General features: G+C 38.9%; 1 protein-coding gene across 1 annotated transcript in view; it reads left to right on the plus strand.

Moving 5' to 3' along the window:
• LOC126955135 (transmembrane protease serine 11E) overlaps positions 1-17,565 on the plus strand; it is a 50,362-nt gene extending 32,797 nt beyond the window's left edge. The window contains exon 10 of the mRNA XM_050791415.1: positions 16,593-17,565. Within this exon, the coding sequence (XP_050647372.1) occupies positions 16,593-16,754 (162 nt within the window). The 3' untranslated portion in view covers positions 16,755-17,565. The remainder of the gene's footprint in view (positions 1-16,592) is intronic.
• The last annotated feature ends 330 nt before the right edge of the window (positions 17,566-17,895 follow it).

The raw sequence follows: 17,895 nt of genomic DNA on the forward strand, positions 1-17,895 counted from the left end.
GATGCATTTATGATGGCTGCTTTAAAATCTTTGTCAAATAATTTCAACATTTGTGTTATCTCAATGTTGGTACCTGCTGATTGCCTTTGCTCATTCAAGTTAAAACTTTTTCTATTTCTTTGTATGATGATTTATATTCAGATATATCCTGGGCATCTAATTCTTATTTATTCTGTTCTGTTATTGTTGTTATATCATGCTTTTAAATTTATATTATTTTATTTAATTAATTACTTGTTTCTTCCAACTTTTATTTTAGGTTCAGAGGTTATATCTGCAGGATTGTTACATGGGTAAATTGTGTGTTGCTGGGGTCTGGTGTACAAATTATTTCATCATGCAGGTAGTAAGCATAATAATCAATAGGTAGTTTTTGGTTCTCACACTCCTCCCACCCTCAACCCTCAAGTAAGCCCTAGTATGTATTGTTCCTCTCTTTGTGTCCATATGTACTCAGTGTTTAGCTCCCACTTACAAGTGAGAACATGAGGTATTTGGTTTTCTGTTCCTGCGTTCATTTGCTTAGTATAATGGCCTGTGGCTGCATGGCTGCATCCATATTGCTGCAAAAACCATGGTTTCATTTTGTTTTCTGGCTCCATAGCATTCCATGGTGTATATTTACCACATTTTCTATATCCAGTCCACTGTTGATGGACATCTAGGTTGATTCCATGACTATTGTGAAAATTGCTGCAAGGAACATATGCATGCATGTGTCTTTATGGCAGAACGATTTGTATTCCTTTGGGTATAATATACCCAGTAATGGGATTGCTGGGTCATATGGTAGTTCTGTCTTAATTTTTTTGAGAAATCTCAAAACTGCTTTCCACAGTGGCTGACCTAATTTACATTCCCACCAGCAGTGTATAAGCATCCCTTTTCTCCACAACCTCAACAACATCTGCTGTTTTTTGACTTTTTAATAATAGCCATTCTGACTGGTTTGAGATGATATCTTATTGTGGTTTTTCATTTCCCATTTCCCTGATTAGTGATGTTGAGCATTTGTCCATATGTTTGTTGGTTGCTTGTATGTCTTCTTTTGAGAAATGTCTGTTCCTGTCTGTATTAGGCTGTTCTTACACTGCTATAAAAAATACCTGAGCCTGGCATGGTGGCTCACATCGGTAACCTCAGCACTTTGGGAGGTCAAGGGAGGTGGATCAGTAGAGCTCAGAAGTTCAAGACCAGCTTGGGCAACATAGTGAAATCCTGTCTCTGCCAGAAATATACACATTAGCCGGTGTGGTGGTGTGCGCCTGCGGTCCCAGCTACTTGGAAGCTGTAAGGCAAGAGGATTGCTTGAACCCAGGACGTTGAGGCTGCAGTGCACCTCCTGCACTCCAGCTTGAGTGAAAGAGCAAAACCCTGTCTCCAAAAACAAACAAACAAACCAAGCAAACAAAAAGCCAGTATTAGATAATGTATAAAGAAAAAAGGTTAATTGGCTCACGATTCTGCCGGCTTTATGGGCAGCGTGGTGCTTACAATCATGGCAGAAGCTTACAATCATGGCAGAAGGTGAAGTGTGAAATGGGAGGGAGCGGGTACATCACATGGTGAAAGCAGGAGCAAGAGGGGTAGAGTGGTAGGAGAGGTGCCATACACTTTCAAACAATCAGATCTCACAAGAGCTCACTCACTATTGCAAAGATAGCTCCAAGCCATGAGTGATCGGCTCCCCTGACCAGCTCCCATGATCTGAACACCTCCCACCAGGTCCTGCCTTCAGCATTGGGGATGACAACACAACATGAGATTTGGGTGGGGACAAATAGCCAAATTATATCACTCTGCTCCTGGCCACTCCCAAATCTCATGTCTTCTCACATTGCAAAATACAACTATGCCTTCCTAACAGTCCTCCAAAGTCTTAACTAATTCCAGCTTTAACTCAAAAGTTCAAAGTTGGCCAGATGCAGTGGCTCACACCTATAATCCCAGCATTTGGAAGGTCAAGGTGGGTGGATTTCTCGACCCCAGGAGTTTGAGACCAGTCTGGGTAATGTGGCAAAACTGCATCTCTACAAAAAAATTTAAAAAAATTAGCTAGGCTTTGTGGCATATGCCTATAGTTCCAACTATTTGGGAGGTTGAGGTGGGAAGATTGATTGAGCTTGGGAGGTTGAGGTTGCAGTGAGCCATGATTGCACCACTGCACTCCAGTCTGTGTGACACAGAAAGATTTCATCTAGGGAAAAAAAAAAAGTCTGAAGTCCATAGTCTCATTTGAGATAAGACTTTCCACTTCATCAACCTGGATTTCACTGTCGATATAACTATCAGCATTTTGGTCACAACCATTTAACCAGTCTCTAAGAAATTTCAGACTTGATCTTATCTTTCTGTCTTCTGAGCCTTCCAAATTCTTGCATCTTTTACCTGTTACTCAGTTGCCAAGTCGCTAGCACATTTTCCGATATCTTTATAGCAATGCCCCACTCATAGTTACCAAATTTCTGTGTAAGGCTGTTCTTACATCGTTATTAAGAAATATCTGAGGCTGGGTAATTTATTAGAGAAGACGTTTAATTGGTTCATGACTTTTCAGACTTTATAGTAAGCATGATGCCAGCATTAACTTGGCTCCTAGGGAGGCATCAGGAAGTTAATAATCATGGTGGGAGGTGAAAGGGGAGGAGGAACATCATGTGGTGAAAACAGGAGCAAGACAGAGAGTGGAAGGAGGTACCACACGCTTTTAAACAACCAGATACTGTGACAGCTCACTCGCTATTGCAAAGACAACACTACACCATCAGGGATCCGTTACCCAAACAACTCCCACCAGCCTCACCTCTAGCAATGGAGATTAAACTTCAACATGAGATTTGAGAGGGGACAAATATTCAAACTATATCTATGTTATTTTTCCCCATTTTTAAATGGAGTTGTTTGTTTTTTGCTTGTTGATTTAAGATTTCTTATAGATTCTTATAGATATTAGAACTCTGTTAGATGCATAGTTTGCTAATATTTTTTCCTATTCTGTAGATTGTCTATTTATTCTGTTAATAGTTTATTTTGCTGTGCAGAAGCTCTTTAGTTTAAAAGGTCCCAGTTGTCAATTTTTGTTTTAGTTGCAATTGCTTTTAGGGTCTTTGTTACAAAATCTTTGCTAAGACTGATGTCCAGAATGGTAGTTCCTAGGTTTTCTTCTATAGTTTTTATAATTTTAGGTTTTACACTTAAGTATTTCAACCATCTCAAGTTGATTTTTGTATACGGTGAAAGAAACGGGTTCAGTTTTAATTTTCTGCATATGGCTAGCCAGTTATCCCCAGCATCATTAATTGAGTAGGAGTCCTTTCCCCATTTCTTGTTATTGTCATCTTTGTCAAAGGTGAGATGATTGTAGACATGCAGCTTTACTCCTGGCTTCTCTATTTGATTCCATTAGTCTATGTGTCTATTTTTTGTACTAGCACCATGATCTTTTGGTTACTATAGCTTTGTGGTATAGTTTGAAGTCTGGTAGTGTGATGCCACCAGCTTTGTTTTTTTGTTTAGGATAACTTTGGCTACTCAGGCTGTTTTTTGGCTCCATATAAATATTACAATAGTTTTTACTAATTTTGTGAAAAATGACATTGGTAGTTTTGTAGGAATAACATTTAATCTGTAAATTTCTTTGAGCAGTGTGGCCATTTTAACCATACTGATTCTTTCTATTCATGAGCACAAACTGTTTTTCCATTTGTTTGTGCCAACTATGATTTCTTTCTTTCTTTTCTTTTTTTTTTTTAATTGAGACAAGGTCTTACCCTGTTGACCAGGCTGGAGTGCAGTGCCACAGTTGTAGTTCACTGTAACCTTGAACTCCTGGGCTTAAGTGATCCTCCCACCTGTCTCCTGAGTAGCTAGGACTATAGGCATGCACCATCACACATGGCTAATTTTTTAGATTTTTGGTCGAGATATAGTCTTGCCATGTTGCTCATGCTGGCCTTGGACTCCTGAGCTCAAGCAATCCTCCTGCCTCTGCCTCCTAAAGTGCTGGGATTATGGGCATCAGCCACTGTACCTGGCCTTCAACTACGATTTCTTTCAGCAGTGTTTTTAATTCTCATTGTAGAGGTCCTTCACCTTCCTAGTTAGCTGTATGTCTATGTATTTCATTCTTTTTGTGGCAATTGTGAATGGGATTGCACTCTTGATTTGGCTGTCAGCTAAGATGTTATTGTTGTATAGAAGTGCTCCTCATTTTAGTACATTGATTTTGTATTCAGAAACTTTACTGAAGTTGTTTATCAGTTCTAGGAGCCTTTGGGCAGAGACTATGGAGTTTTCTGGGTATAGAATCCTGTCATTTGTGAAGAGAGATAGTTTGACTTCCTCTCTTCTATTTGGATGCTTTTTATGTCTTTCTCTTGCCTGATTGCTTTGGTTAAAACTTCCAGTACTATGTTGAATAACAATGGTGAGTGTGTACATCCTTGTCTTTTCTGGTTCACAGGGGAATGTTTCTAGCTTTTGCCCATTCATTATGATGTTGGTTATGGGGTTGCCATAGAAGACTTTTATTATTTTGAAGTGTGTTCCTCTGATGCCTAGTTTGTTCAAGGTGTTTTTTTTTTTTTTTTCTTTTTGAGACAGAGTCTCGCTTTGTCACCCAGGCTGGAGTACAGTGGTACGATCTCAGCTCACTGCAACTTCTGTCCCCCAGGTTCAAGTGATTCTCCTGCCTTAGCCTCCTGAGTTGCTGGGATTACAGCTGCTCACCACCATGCCTGGCTAACTTTTGTATTTTTAGTAGAGATGGGGTTTCGCCATGTTGGTCAGGCTGGTCTTGAACACTTGACCTCAGGTGATCCACATGTCTGGGCCTCCCAAAGTGCTGGGATTACACGCGTGAGCCACCGTGCCTGGCTATATTTATGTATTTTCATATGTTGTACCAGCCTTGCATCCTAGAAAATAAGCCTACGTTACTGTGGTGGATTAGCTTTTTGATGTGCTGCTGGATTTGGTTTGCAAATATTTTGTTTGCAAATATTTTGTTGAGGATTTTTGCATCAATGTTCATCAAAGATATTGTCCTGAAGTTTTCTATTTTTGTTGTGTCTATTCTAGGTTTTGGTATCAGAATAACACTGCCTTTGTAAAATGAGTTAGGGAAGCATCTCTTTTTCTAGAATTTTGGGAGTATTTTCAATATAATTGGTACCAGCTCTTCTTTATATATCTGGTAGAATTTGGCTGTGAATCTCTCTGTTCCAGACCTTCCTTGTTGGTTGTTTTTTTTGTAAATTACTGGTTCAATTTTGGAACTCTTTATTGGTCTTCTCAGGTATTCAATTTCTTCCTGGTTCAATATTGGGAGTTTGTGTTTCGAAGAATTTATCCATTCCTTCTAGATTTTCTAGTTTGTGTGCATAGAGGTGTTTACAATCATCTTTGAATTTTTTGTAAAAAATATTTCTCTTCCCTTTGGCATTTCTGATTGTGTTTATTTGAAAGTTCTTTTTTTTTCTTTGTTAGTCTTGTTAGCAGTGTATCAATCTTATTTATTCTTTCAAAGAACAAGTTTTTGTTTTCATTGACCTTTTATATGGATTTTTGTGTCTCTATTTCATTCAGTTCAGCTCTAATTTTGGTTATTTTTTGTCTTGTGCTAGTTTGGGGATTCACTTACTCTTATTTTTCTAGTACTTTGAGGTGTGATGCTGTTAATTTAAGATATTTATATCTTTTTTTAGTTCTTCGAGGGGTGATGTTAACTTAAAATATTTGTATCTTTTTGATATCGACATTTTGCCCTATAAACTTTCCTCTTAACACTGCTTTACCTGTGTCCCAGAAATTCTGGTATGTTGTATCTTTATTTTCATTAGTTTCAAAGAATTTCTTGCTTTCTGTCTTAATTTCATTCTTTACTCAAAAGTCATTCAGGAGCAGGCTGTTTAATTTCCATGTAATTGTATAATTTTGAGAGATCTTGGTATTGATTTCTATTTTTATTGCACTGTGGTCTAAGAGTGTGATTGGTACGATTTTTAAAAATTTGTTTAGAATTGCTTTATGGCCAAGTGCATGGTTGATCTTAGAGTGTGTGCCATACATATGCAGATGAAAAGAATGTATATTTTCTTGTTGTTAGGTGGAGCATTCTATAGATATCTGTTAGGTTCATTTGGTCAAGTGTTGAGTTTAGTTTCAGAATATCTTTGTTAGTTTTCTGCCTTTATAACACCTTTAATGGGGTGTTGAAATCTCCACTATAATTTTGTATTTCTCTAAGTCTCTTTTTTGTAGGCTCTAAGAACTTATTTTCTGAGTCTGGATGCTCCAGTGTTGGATGCATACACATTTAGAATAGTTAATCTTCTTGTTGAATTGAACACTTTATCACTTTGTCACACCCTTTTTTGTCCTTTTTAATTATTGTTGTTTTAAAGTCTGTTTTGTCTGAAATAAGAATAGCAACCCCTGTTCTTTTTTGTTTTTCATTTGCTTGGTAGATCTTTCCTTATGCCTTTCCTTTGAGACTATGAGTGTCATTGCATTTGAGATGGGTCACCTGATGATAGCATACAGTTGGGTCTTGCTTCTTTATCCAATGTGCTACTCTGTCCCTCAAAATGGGGCATTAAGCCTGTTTATATTCAAGTTATAATATTGATATGTGAAGATTTGATGCTGCCATTGTGTTGTTAGCTGGTTATTCTATAGGCTTGATTGTATAGTTGCTTATAGTGTCAGTGGGCTATGTAATTTCTTTTTTATGGTGTCAGGTAATGGCTTTTTTTTTGGGGACAGACTTTTGCTCTTGTTGCTCAGGCTGGAGTGCAAAGGCTCAATCTTAGCTCACTACAACCTCCTCCTCCCAGGTTCAAGTGATTCTTCTGCCTTAGCATCCTGAGTAGCTGGGATTATAAGCACATGCCATCACACCTGGCTAATTTTGTATTTTTAGTAGAGATGGGGTTTCGCCATGTTGGCCAGGCTGGTTTTGAACTCCTGACCTCGGGTGATCTGCCTACCTCGGCCTTCCAAAGTGCTGGGATTACAGGCGTGAGCCACCGTGCTTGGCCAGGTAATGGTCTTTTGTTGCCATGTTTAGCACTCTTTTATTTTTATTTTTTATTTTTTATTTTTTGTTTTTTTTTGAGACGTTGTCTCGCTCTGTCGCCCAGGCTGGAGTGCAGTGGCGCAATCTCGGCTCACTGCAAGCTCCGCCTCCTGGGTTTACGCCATTCTCCTGCCTCAGCCTCCTGAGTAGCTGGGACTACAGGCGCCCGCCACCGCGCCCGGCTAATTTTTTGTATTTTTAGTAGAGACGGGGTTTCACTGTGGTCTCGATCTCCTGACCTTGTGATCCGCCAGCCTCGGCCTCCCAAAGTGCTGGGATTACAGGCGTGAGCCACCACGCCCGGCCATTTAGCACTCTTTTAAGGACTTCTTGCAAGGCAAGTCTGGTGGTAATAAATTCCCTTAACATTTGCTTGTCTGAAAATGATTTTATTTCTCCTTCCCTTATGAAGCTTAGCTTAGTTGGATATGAAATTCTTGATTATAATTGTTTTCTTTAAGAATGCCAAATATAACAGCCTGGCCAACATGGTGAAACCCCATTTCTACTAAAAATACAAAAATTAGCCACCTGTGGTAATGGGCGACAGTAATCCCAGCTATTTGGGAGGCTGAGGCAGGAGAATTGCTTGAACCTGGGAGGCAGAGGTTGCAGAGAGCTGAGATCGTGTCATTGCACTCCAACCTGGGTGACAAGGGCGAGACTCCGTCTCAAAAAAAAAAAAAAAAAAAAAAAAAAAAAAAGAATGCTAGCTGAGTATAGGTCCCCAATCTCTTTTGGCTTATAACGTTTCTGCTGAAGGTTCTGCTGTTATCCTGATAGCACCCCGTTTGTACGTGACCTGTCCCTTCTCTCTACTGCTTTTAAGATTTTTTTCTTTCATGTTGATCTTTGAGAATCTGATTGACTACGTGTCTGGAGTATGGGTGTGTTGTATGTTGTATCTCTGGGGTTCTTTGAATTTCTTGAATTTGGATGTTGACCTCTGCAGCAAGGTTGGGGAAGTTTTCAAGAGCAATATTCATAAATGAGTTTTCCACGTTGCTTGCTCTCTCTCTCCCCCCGGTTTTTGGGGACGCCACTGAGTTGTATATTTGGCATATTTATATAATTCCATATTTCTTGGAGATTTTCTTCATTTAAAAAAAATTCTTTTTCTTTGTCGGAGTTGATTTGAAGAACTGGCCTTCAAGTTCTAAAATTGTTTTCCAGTTTGATCTATTCTGCTGTTAATACTGCCCATTGTATTATGAAATTTTTGTAGTGAGATTTTCAGCTCTAGATCAGTTTGATTCCTTCCTTCAGTTTGATTCCTTCCTTCCCCCTCCCTCCCTCCCTCCCTCCCTCCCTCCCTCCTTCCCTCCTTCCCTCCTTCCCTCCTTCCTTCCAGCTCTAGATCAGTTTGATTCCTTCCTTCCTTCCTTCCAGCTCTAGATCAGTTTGATTCCTTCCTTCCTTCCTTGCTTGCTTTCTTGCTTGCTTTCTTTGACAGACTCTGTCGCCCGGACTGGAGTGCATTGGCGCGATCTCGGCTCACTGTAAGCTCCACCTCCCAGGTTCACGCCATTCTCCTGCCTCAGCCTCCCGGGTAGCCGGGACTACAGGCGCCCGCCACCACGCCCGGCTAATCTTTTTGTATTTTTAGTAGAGACGGGGTTTCACCGTGTTAGCCAGGATGGTCTCCATCTCCTGACCTAGTGATCCGCCCGTCTCGGCCTCCCAAAGTGCTGGGATTACAGGCGTGAGCCACCGCGCCCGGCCCTGATTCTTTCTTAAAATGGCAATTTCATCTTTCAGCTCTTGTATTATTTTATTGATTCCGTAAATTCCTTAGATTGTGTTTCGACTTTCTCCTGAATCTCGATGATCTTCATTGACGTCCGTGTTCTGAATTCCATGTCTGCTGTTTTAGTTTGGTTAAGAACCATTGCTGGGGAGCTAGTTCAGTCATTTGGAGGTAAGAAGATACTCGTGCTTTTAGAGTTACCACAGTTCTTGCATTGGTTCTTTCTCTTCTGTGTGTTTGAAGTTGTTGTCTTTTGTATGGAGCTTTTTACTTTAATATTCTTTAATGCCTTTTGTGGTTTGATTGTGGTATTAGTTGTGCTTAGTTAATTTCATTCACTTTTGGATGATTTCAGGGGTCCGAGGTTTAGCTCCGCACTCCTGGGCTGCATGCTATACCAGGCTGTAACCTTGGGAAATTGGGACCAGGTCTGAGGCTATTTTCTTTAGCCCCTAGAGGTTAACTACCTCCTGTGTTGGAGGGAATGAGGTGTTCCTGGTCCACTGGCAACAAAACTGTGGTGGCAAAGGCACTTTGGCGGGGTGGCAGTAGGTCAGTCTGGGTCCTTATGCACACATATGTGCTGGCGGTGGGTTAGTGGCAAGTCCTGCACAGACATGTGTGCTGGTGGTGGGGTGGTGATGGGGTCAGTGTGCATGCATGCACCAGTGCTGGAGGCTGCAGGCAAATGCATGATAGCAAAGCAGCATGTGGAGGCTGCCAGTGAGTGCATGCTGGTGGGTGCTTACTGACAGGGATCTGCCTTTAGTAGCTCTCCAGCTGTTAGGCAGAGTCTGCCACCAAAATAGCAATGGTTGAGGCTTTCAAAAAATGCCTTGGCTGGGCAACTGAGGCAGTGATGCAAATTTGTGTGGCCAGGCAGGGCCTCTGGCATAGGCCAGCCAACAAGCGAGGGCTCACATCAGGCTGTTCCCATCCCACAAGCAAGAGAGCCCTGTGATGTCCAGGTCTGTCCATCAACAAAGACTAAATCCACCTAGAGATGTATGATGAGCTTTGGGGGATGGGCACCCATGGCCATGCTCTGCTGTAGCCATTCTCATGCCAAACCCTGTGGATTCCGTGCAGGCCAGAATTCAGTCTCTTTCAACTCTCCAGGCCATTCTCCCTGCCACCTCAAAAGTCCATGGGGGATGAGGGGTCTCTGGCAGCTAAGATTCTGGAGGTCTGTGGTATGAGTTGACCACTCCATGACCATTTAACTCGTCCCTTCCCCAGGAGCCTCTCCAGGCCAGGAACAAGTTCTGGTGCTTGGCAACCCTGTGCAGGGTTACCAGCTGCCTCCCCTTTCAGCCTGGGGTCCGCATTCTCCTTCCATCCACTCTCAATGCCTTCTTTCTGAAAATTTGTTCAGAGTGTGCCAATCTTCTTGATGGTCTGGTCCTTCATTGGGAGAAGGTCTTCTTGTCTGTATCTAGTCGGCCATCTTGTTTTAGTATTGATTAAATAATGAAATAATAATTTGAAAAAATTAAATTATTATTATTTAAAACTCTAGACCTTATTTAAATTTTCTGTTTAACCATGCCTCAGCAGACATTGCGATGCAGAGGGAGGGGGATGTATGAAGGAATTGCCTCATTTCCCACTCAGCTTCCTTTGATACTCAGGTGAGGGACTAATGCCTCATTACTACTGCATGGAGGTTAGGCCTCTTCTGATAACACTCTGGCTGAAGGTACTTTGTTACTGCTCCCCTTTTGCCTCCACTGACATCATGGGGTAGTGATTTCATTACTGCTTGGCAGTGGTGAGACTTGACTTCCCACTACATCCCCTCAGAGATGGTTCTAGTAGATGGGGAGAGTTATTCCTCTTACTGGTTGGTAGTTCATGCTTCCCACTCAGCATATATATATATATTTTTAAGTATCCTCCTTTTTTTTTTTTTTTTTTTTTTTGAGGTGGAGTCTCTCTCTGTTGCCCAGGCTGTAGTGCAGTGGTGTGATCTCGGCTCACTGCAACTCACTGCAACCTCTGCCTCCTGGGTTCAGGTGATTCTGCTGCCTCAGCCGAGTAGCTGACATTAAAGGCGAGCACCACGACGCCTGGCTAATTTTTGTATTTTTAGTAGAGACGGGGTTTCGCTATGTTTGCTAGACTGGTCTCAAACTCCTGATTTCAGGTCATCTTCCTGCTTCAGCCTTCCAAAGTGCTGGGATTACAAGCGTGAGCCACTGCACCTGGTCTCTATTCAGCATATGCTGACATCAATCTCGTAGGGAATTGGGCCTTGTTACAGCCTGGTAAGCGTGGAAGCCTCTTCAGTTGGGATTTATTGTCTTCCCGGATTTGCTGTTTTCCCAAGTTGTCTTCTTATTGGTTGTTTTACTAAGGAGAGCAGGATTTTCTTGGAGCCTTTTAAAAAACCTGCACTTGTTGGCAGGTTGCCAGTTTGCTGACTTCTTCAGTTTCAAGTCCATGCTATATGAAGAAAAAAAAAATTCAGAGCGCTCACTGTTGTATCATTCCTTTTGTCCTGTATTTCTGAACCTACCTGTCTTCTTCTCTCTAATTTTCAGTCTTTTTATGTTTGTTTTATTTGTAATGTTTGGGTATTTTTTGGTTTGTTTTAGTTGTGTTTAGCTGGGGAAAAAAGAATAAGTAAGTCTATTCCATATTGGTCTGGAGCATTTGCATATTTTTGAATCCAGGTTTTGTTTTCCAATGTTTGGCTAGTGCCACCAATTTTGTACCTTTGGTGGATACAAAATTTTGACCTCTATGTCTTCGTGTGCATCACTGACAAAATCATGGAGGGGGCCAATAACTGGTTCCTTGTATGTGTCACTAAATGCTCTTATAATTTTCATTTTGTGATTTGACAGAATTTTTGTTTAATGTGCTTTCAAAGCCTTATATTTCTCTTTAGAATTCCATGTTATTCTGTGTGCTTTCTAATCTGTATTCACAAAATGGTACCATTAATTTCTAACCTTTTTTTTTTTTCAATTTTTTATGTTATTCCTTTCATGCTTTCACATGAACACTGTATGTGTATTGCCTTCATTTGCTCCACCTCATTTAATTCACTGTTGGCATCACTATAGTTCTTTACCAACTTTTACCTTTGGGTTAGTCGTTTTAGCAATGTTCAGTTTGCTACACTAAATTATTTTATTCAATTGACCTTTGTTTATACTCTGACAAATTCTCAAGTTTAGATTCACTTCATTGTGTTTCTTTTTCTGCTCTGAGGCCCTAATTGCTCCTAGAGGAACACACAGAACAAAGTAGATTGGTCCCATTACCACACTCTACTAAAAATTCCTTCCTAAAAATTGAAATTGATTCTGTAGTTCAATCTCCTGAAATGAATTCAACTTAAAAGATGCACTTGAAAATATACTTGATCCTTGTTATTTGCAGATTTCATATTTTCAAATTCACCTACTCACTAATATTTATTTGTAACCCCCAAATCAATACTCAAGGCACTTTTATGATCATTCACAAGCATGCACAGAGTGGCAAAATATCTTATTACTCAATGAGTATATTCTTACCTGAGGTTGAAAAATATGATACCGTGCCTTTTTGTTTCAGTTCTCATACTGTAAACAAGTGTCCTTTTCTTGGTCTACATAGTACTACATTTTTCACATTTTTATTACTTTGCTGGTGATTTTGCTGTTTAAAATAGTCCCCAAGTGTTGTGTCAAAGCATAGTGCAAGAAGGTTGTGATGTGCCATATGGAGAAAATATGTATATTTGGTAAGCTTTGTTTAGTTATAAGTTATAGCAGTGTTTACTGTGAGTTTAATGTTAATGAATCAACAGTGCATATTAAATAGAATGTCTTTAAACAGAAACACGCATGAAATCTGTTTATGTATTGAGCAGTTGACAAAAATGTGACGAGAGTCTCCTGGAAAACCAACCCTGTATTTCTCCTAAGAACGAGGACTCAATAATCATTAATTCAGTGTTTGTGGTGACTTCATAGAACACAACTACTATGAATAATGAGAATAACCTGTATTTTATTTGTCTTCTTAATGGTCATAGAATCATTGGTGGTTTAGATATTACGCTAGACCTTCTTTTGTCTTAATCATCATCATCCTACTTGCCTCCAACTTTCCTGAAACTGTTGAAAACGTCATGCACTTTTACTTTTACATTTATGATCATCCGTTATGTTCTTTATCAACTATCTCGCTTTCTATAGTCTCCATAGTAATGTCCTTCCTAAAAATTTCAGAGGAACAGATGTATGCCCTCTTAATCTTTTATTTTATAATTTTTATTATAAAAATTTCAATAGTATTCAAAAATAGGGAGGATAAAATAAGGAACTTTCATGTACTCATCACCTAGTTCAAAAATTTACAACTCATGGCCAACCTTACGTTATCCGTACATACCCTGACACAATCCCCTCATCCCCTTCCCCCACCAAAATATTAAATCTATTTTGAAGTTAATCCCAGATGTTATATACTTTCATCTGAAAATGTCCCCATTCAAAAATACCATTTTGATGGTGATATTAGAGGTATACTCTTTACAAACTTTGTGAGCTACAGAAGAGAAGCCAAATTTGCCCTGTGATTACAATATTCTACTTTCTTATCTCTGGAAAGACATGGCACCCATTTTCTGGGGGCAGGGATGGAGTTTCATGCTTGTCACACAGGCTGGAGTGCAGTGGTGCGATCTCTGCTCACTACAGCCTCCACCTTCCGTGTTTAAGCCATTCTCTCACCTCAGCCTCCCGAGTAGCTGAGATTACAGGCAATCACCACCATGCCAAGCTAATTTTTGTATTTTTAGTAGAGACAAGGTTTAACCATGTTGGTGAAAAATTCCTTCCTAGCTTCCAGGCTGGTCTCAAACTCCTGACCTCAGGTGATCCACTTGCCTCAGCCTCCCAAGGTGCTGGGATTTCAGGTGTAAGCCATCGTGCCCAGCCTCTGTTTAAAAAATGTTCATGTCTAGCATCCACAATTTTTCCCACTTGCCTTGCTCTTTATATTTTAATATCACAAAAACCATTAATAACCTCATATGTAAAAATTTTTCCTTGAATCTCCTACTGTTTCTCATCTCAGTGGTATTTGGCGACCTTGTCTTTCTAAAACATATCCCTTGTTTGAATTTCGTAATTCTGAAATTTGCTGATTTCTTTCCTCCTCCTCCATCTACTCATTGCTGGCTCTATCCTTTGATTAATCTTTCTCTCTCTCTCTCTCTCCACCTGGCTATTTTCAAGATTCAGATCTCAGATAAAATTTTTATCTGCTGTCTATATTCTCACTTGAAGAAGCCATCTTTTCTTTGAACTCAGCTATCACCTTAATGAGTGCCAAATCTATGTCTCCAGAATTCAACTCTTGCCCGTATTTAGTCTTACATTTCTACCTACTTCAAAGTGATCTCTATTTATATATTTTAAGTTCTAAATACGAAATGAAAAATTGTATATGTGCCATTTGAAACTTAACAGGTATCATGAAATGTTGCCTGGGTTTTTAAGTTTCTCGCTCATATTATTAGGGTTCGCTATTCTTAGAGGGTTTTTTTTTTTTTTTTTTTTTTTTACTCTTATGTTTCCTCCACATGTATTCAGCTAAGTCCTAGACTATTTTCCCACTTTACCATATCTTTCATGTTTATTTCTTATGCCTCTATTATTTCTGTTAACACTCTAATCTGTTCTCTCATTTCTTTGTGTCTTAATACTTCCACGGCTTCCTGTTTGGCTTCCTACTTCCAATTTTAGAAGTTTCTGTTGTGATATGCACATTCCTGAATACACTTCCTGTTCTGTTTCTCACTAAACCATTCACTGAAAATAACAGGATTAATGAGACAAATGGGGTTAGAGACAGACTGGTCCCTCCAAAGCTATGCAACTTTTTAACTGAAGAATTAACAAATATAATAATTTGTACCTTTAAAAGTAGCTTGCACAGTGTAGGTAGGCAGAATGCCCAAGGTCTGGTGGCTTACTGGGGGTATGTTAGAATGCACAGAAACAATAATGTGGAAACATAGGTTTGCTGGTGCTAAGGCAACATACACAGGGAAGTGTAGTCCTGAGCAGAGAGAAACACAACCTAAAACTGATACAAAGCTGGGATACATCTCTCTGGGGAGGGAGTTTTGGGAACAGGAACTCAGGCGTTTTCTTAAACCAGTGCCCTAGAGTTGTCTGCCTGTGCAATAGCTGAGTTGAAAGGATTTTCCTTTTCTTCTGCAGTTTATAATTCTACTGCCATTATTCTGGCTCCCTTGCCTAAAAAAAAGCACATATAAACGATCATAATTTCCATCTTCTGACATAACTCTGCCATTCACTAATCAAATGTGTGCTAATTAGTGCTGGTAGAATAGACTCTATTTTTTTTTTTATATTTGATACTTACTGGACGTCACCTTACTTTCAGCTTGTAATGCTATTAGATACATTGCTATCTCTTTAAAAGAATTATTTATTCTCAGACTCATTTGTTCGTGTCTCTTATGCTGATTTAAGCTTTCTTGTCTCTTGTATCTTCTATTTCTCTATCCTGATTTTCTCTGCCTGCATATAGACTTGGGATTTTATTATCAAAATTATTTATTTTCGAATAGCTTTACGTGGCATATCTTATTTCTATAAGCAGATTGCGGGTTCCTAGAGGACAAGATCCACGTGTTTATAATACTCTTTTTATATCTCCTCCTGTCTACGAGGGTATCAGTAAATGCTTATTGGTTAGATTTAAAATCACAAATGTATTATTTCAAATTTACTATGATGTTAATTTTTTAAATGGACAAAAGAAAATTCACAAGGAAGTTAGCATAATGTAGGGAAAAAAGCATGGCCTTCTGAATTAGATCACTCTGGATTCAAATTCAAGGTCTGCCACTGATTAGCACGTGATCTCAAGCAAATTACTTAATGTTTCTGAGTTTCAGGTTTCTTAATAACCTGGAAAAAATTAACCTAGTTCTATGTTTTTATTAAACAAGAATTATACGAATTAATGCAATAATATTTTAATCAATTAAGAACTTCATAGAGTGTGAATACTTAATGGGTGGAAAATAATTAGAGGTTCCAGGATCTTGAGGGATAATCAGCCAGTACCTTGTTATTAGAAGCCATATAAAGAAGCAAAATTCCAGAGTTTGCAGGATATAATTAGAATTTGTGATTTTATATATGCATTTCCTAAGTTCTGCCTTTTGCTAGACTAAGCACTTTACATTCACTGTCTTACATCATCTTCATAGTACTCATCACAGGGAGGTATTATTAGGAGCATTTACAGATAAATAAATTAAAGGTTTTAGCCAGCTTGGAAAGGCCAAACTTGAGAGAGAAACCCTGGTGTCTGACTCTAATGTCTTTTTTTTTTTTTTAAGTTTTATTTTATTATTATTATTTTTTAATCAGTAATAGACTCTTCACTCCCTTTTGGGGGGTTATGTTACACTAATAAAGAATATAGACAAAATAACTAGGGAGTTACTTTGTCAGATGTATCACGTGAGTTAAGAGTACAGTTCTTCAAAGAGATGGAACTTTCAATCTCATTGTTTTGAACCTTGAGGCTACATCAGTTTTCAAGGTATTGGAGTTCCTCTTTTAGGTGGATAACTGACATAAATGGAGAAAATCACTTATGCATGCGAACACACTGAATACTTTTGAAAATTACCCCTTTCATTATGTTCTTAAGTTAGAAAAATAGCCAATTCCTCTGTAATGAACTGAATTATGAATTACTAATTTCTGTCTTCTCCTTTAGGGTGACTCTGGAGGACCACTGGTTAGTTCAGATGCTAGAGATATCTGGTACCTTGCTGGAATAGTGAGCTGGGGAGATGAATGTGCGAAACCCAATAAGCCTGGTGTTTATACTAGAGTTACGGCCTTACGGGACTGGATTACTTCCAAAACTGGTATCTAAGAGAGAAAAGCCTAATGGAACAGATCACATTTTTTGGGGGGGTGTGTATAGGCCATTTTTAGAGATACAGAATTGGAGAAGAAGACTTGCAAAACAGCTAGATTTGACTGATCTCACTAAACTGTTTGCTTGATGCATATATTTTCTTCCCAGCTCTGTTCCACACATAAGCATCCTGCTTCTGCCAGATCAGCTCTGTCATCTGTGAGCAATAGTTCAAACTTTATGTACATAGAGAAGTAGATAATACAATATTACATTACAGCCTGCATTCATTTGTTCTCTAGAAGTTTTGTCGTCAGAATTTTGACTTGTCGACACAAATTTGTAACGCATATATACAATTTGAAGAACTCCTTTTCTTCAGTTCCTGAGCTCCTCTCATTTCAGCAAATATCCATTTTCAAGGTGCAGAACAAGGAGTGAAAGAAAATATAAGAAGAAAAACATCCCCTACATTTTATTGGCACAGGAAATTATTCGGTGTTTTTCTTTTTCTTAGTGGAATATGGGAAATGATCATATTCATTATGAAAGATCAAGCAAAGACAGCTGAATACCAATCACTTCATCATTTAGGAAGTATGGGAACTAAGTTAAGGAAATCCAGAAAGAAGCCAAGATATATCTTTCTTTTCATTTCCAAACAACTTACTATGATAAATGTGAAGAAGATTCTGTTTTCTTGTGACCTATAATAATTATACAAACATCATGCAATGTACTTGTTCTAAGCGAATTAAAGCAAATATTTATTTAACATTGTGTTACTGAGGATGTCAATATATAACAATAAAATATAAATCACCCAGTTGCTTGACATTATGGTATGATAATCCACAAAGAAGGGGAAGATGGGAAAAATGTTACTAGTCAATTTATTATAAATTATTTTAAAACTTGATTCTAGGATGAAAATTAATTTAATAACAATCAGCATGCCTATGTAGTAAAATAATTGTGCTGTGGAATGGGAGGGAATGAAGAGTTCAAACAATTGGCAGAAAAGGTTTTATTCATCTAAGACTTTCCCAAATAGCAAATCCTTGAAGGGAATGAGATCCAGGTGTTAGTGTATAGTCTAGTGATGCAACTAAACTGGGGTTCAGACCTCTATTTTGAGACGATTGCAGATATTTTT

Source organism: Macaca thibetana, chromosome 5 (assembly GCF_024542745.1).
Source record: "Macaca thibetana thibetana isolate TM-01 chromosome 5, ASM2454274v1, whole genome shotgun sequence".
NCBI classification, from domain to species: domain Eukaryota; kingdom Metazoa; phylum Chordata; class Mammalia; order Primates; family Cercopithecidae; genus Macaca; species Macaca thibetana.